We start from the raw sequence: 1,252 nt of genomic DNA, 5'->3' as shown, positions 1-1,252 counted from the left end.
CTCTTGGTTCACGGCAGGGGCGGATGCAGTGTTCGGGCATGGGAGCGTTTGCACCCACTCAAGTCTATAGTTTGCTTTATAAATTTGTAATATATTAGGTCAATAAACTCAAGTGACCCATAAAAAACATTCTAGTGACCCATTTTTAACTCTTTTAGTACCCCAAACTTAACTTTTTAAATTTTATGCCATAATTTTTAAGCCCAAATTTAATTTTGTTATGAACAATAATAATTAAGCCCGAATTAGTTAATTGCTCAACCACTTTAACTGAAATTTTGGAATTCATGGGAGGCGAACAGATTAGGGTGATGGCATGTTGTCGATAACACTATAACACTGGTCATAGACCCAAAAGACAAAGGTACACAATCATCAATCAACATTATTATAATTTTGATTGTTTCAACAGTGTTGTCGATAACACTATAACACTGGTCATAGACCCAAAAGACAAAGGTACACAATCATCAATCAACATTATTATAATTTTGATTGTTTCAACAGTGTTGTCGATATGGAAATTCAAGAATTTGGTAATCGATTTAATGAGCTTAACACTGATTTACTTAAAACATATTGGTTTTCAATCCGTATGATTCATTTTCCAAGTTAAGCATCAAAGTTAATGAAATTGTGTGAGTTTTATCCATATGATTTTGATAACGGGGATAAAATTGTTCTTGCATCTCAACTTGGTTTATACATTGATAGTGTGCGAAAAGATGAAAGATTTGCAAATCTAAAAGGTATTGCGGATCTTGCTAAAGTTATGGTGAAAGCAAGGAAACATATATCTTTTCATTTGGTTTATCGATTATTAAAGCTAGTATTAGTTTTGCCTATTGCGACCGTAACGGTTGAGAGATGTTTTTCTGCAATGAAGATCATAAAGACAAATTTATGTAATCAAATTGGTGAAGATTTTTTGAATGTTTGTGTAACGTGTAGTGTTGAAAAAGAAGCACTTTAAGTGTTACAAATGAAGCTGTAATTGACCGTTTTCAAGAGATTAAATCACGTAGATGTCAACTGTAATAAGTATTTAGTTAATCTTTAAAGAAATTTATTGTTTACATTTCTATACGTAGTTTGTTTAAAGTAAATTTTTTACTCAACCCGTTTCTGTTTGACCCGACCCATTTTGGTTTGACTTGTTTAGTTTAAATTGAAGTGTTCTAGGTTGAACCTTTTTTTGCACCCACTAACTAAATTTTCTGGAACCGCCACTGGTTCACGGGTTACTTTGTTG

General features: G+C 32.5%; 1 protein-coding gene across 1 annotated transcript; it reads left to right on the top strand.

The window, feature by feature from the left end:
• Positions 1 to 628: 628 nt before the first annotated feature.
• LOC143621695 (uncharacterized) lies at positions 629 to 973 on the top strand. The gene has a single exon (XM_077093040.1). The coding sequence runs from the start codon at positions 629 to 631 to the stop codon at positions 971 to 973; it is 345 nt and encodes a 114-aa protein (XP_076949155.1).
• Positions 974 to 1,252: the final 279 nt, after the last annotated feature.

Source organism: Bidens hawaiensis, unplaced genomic scaffold, assembly GCF_021521415.1.
Source record: "Bidens hawaiensis isolate Kalapana, Puna unplaced genomic scaffold, B.hawaiensis_p1.1 tig00002935_1, whole genome shotgun sequence".
Taxonomy (NCBI): domain Eukaryota; kingdom Viridiplantae; phylum Streptophyta; class Magnoliopsida; order Asterales; family Asteraceae; genus Bidens; species Bidens hawaiensis.
This window is presented reverse-complemented; position numbering and strand designations above follow the sequence as displayed.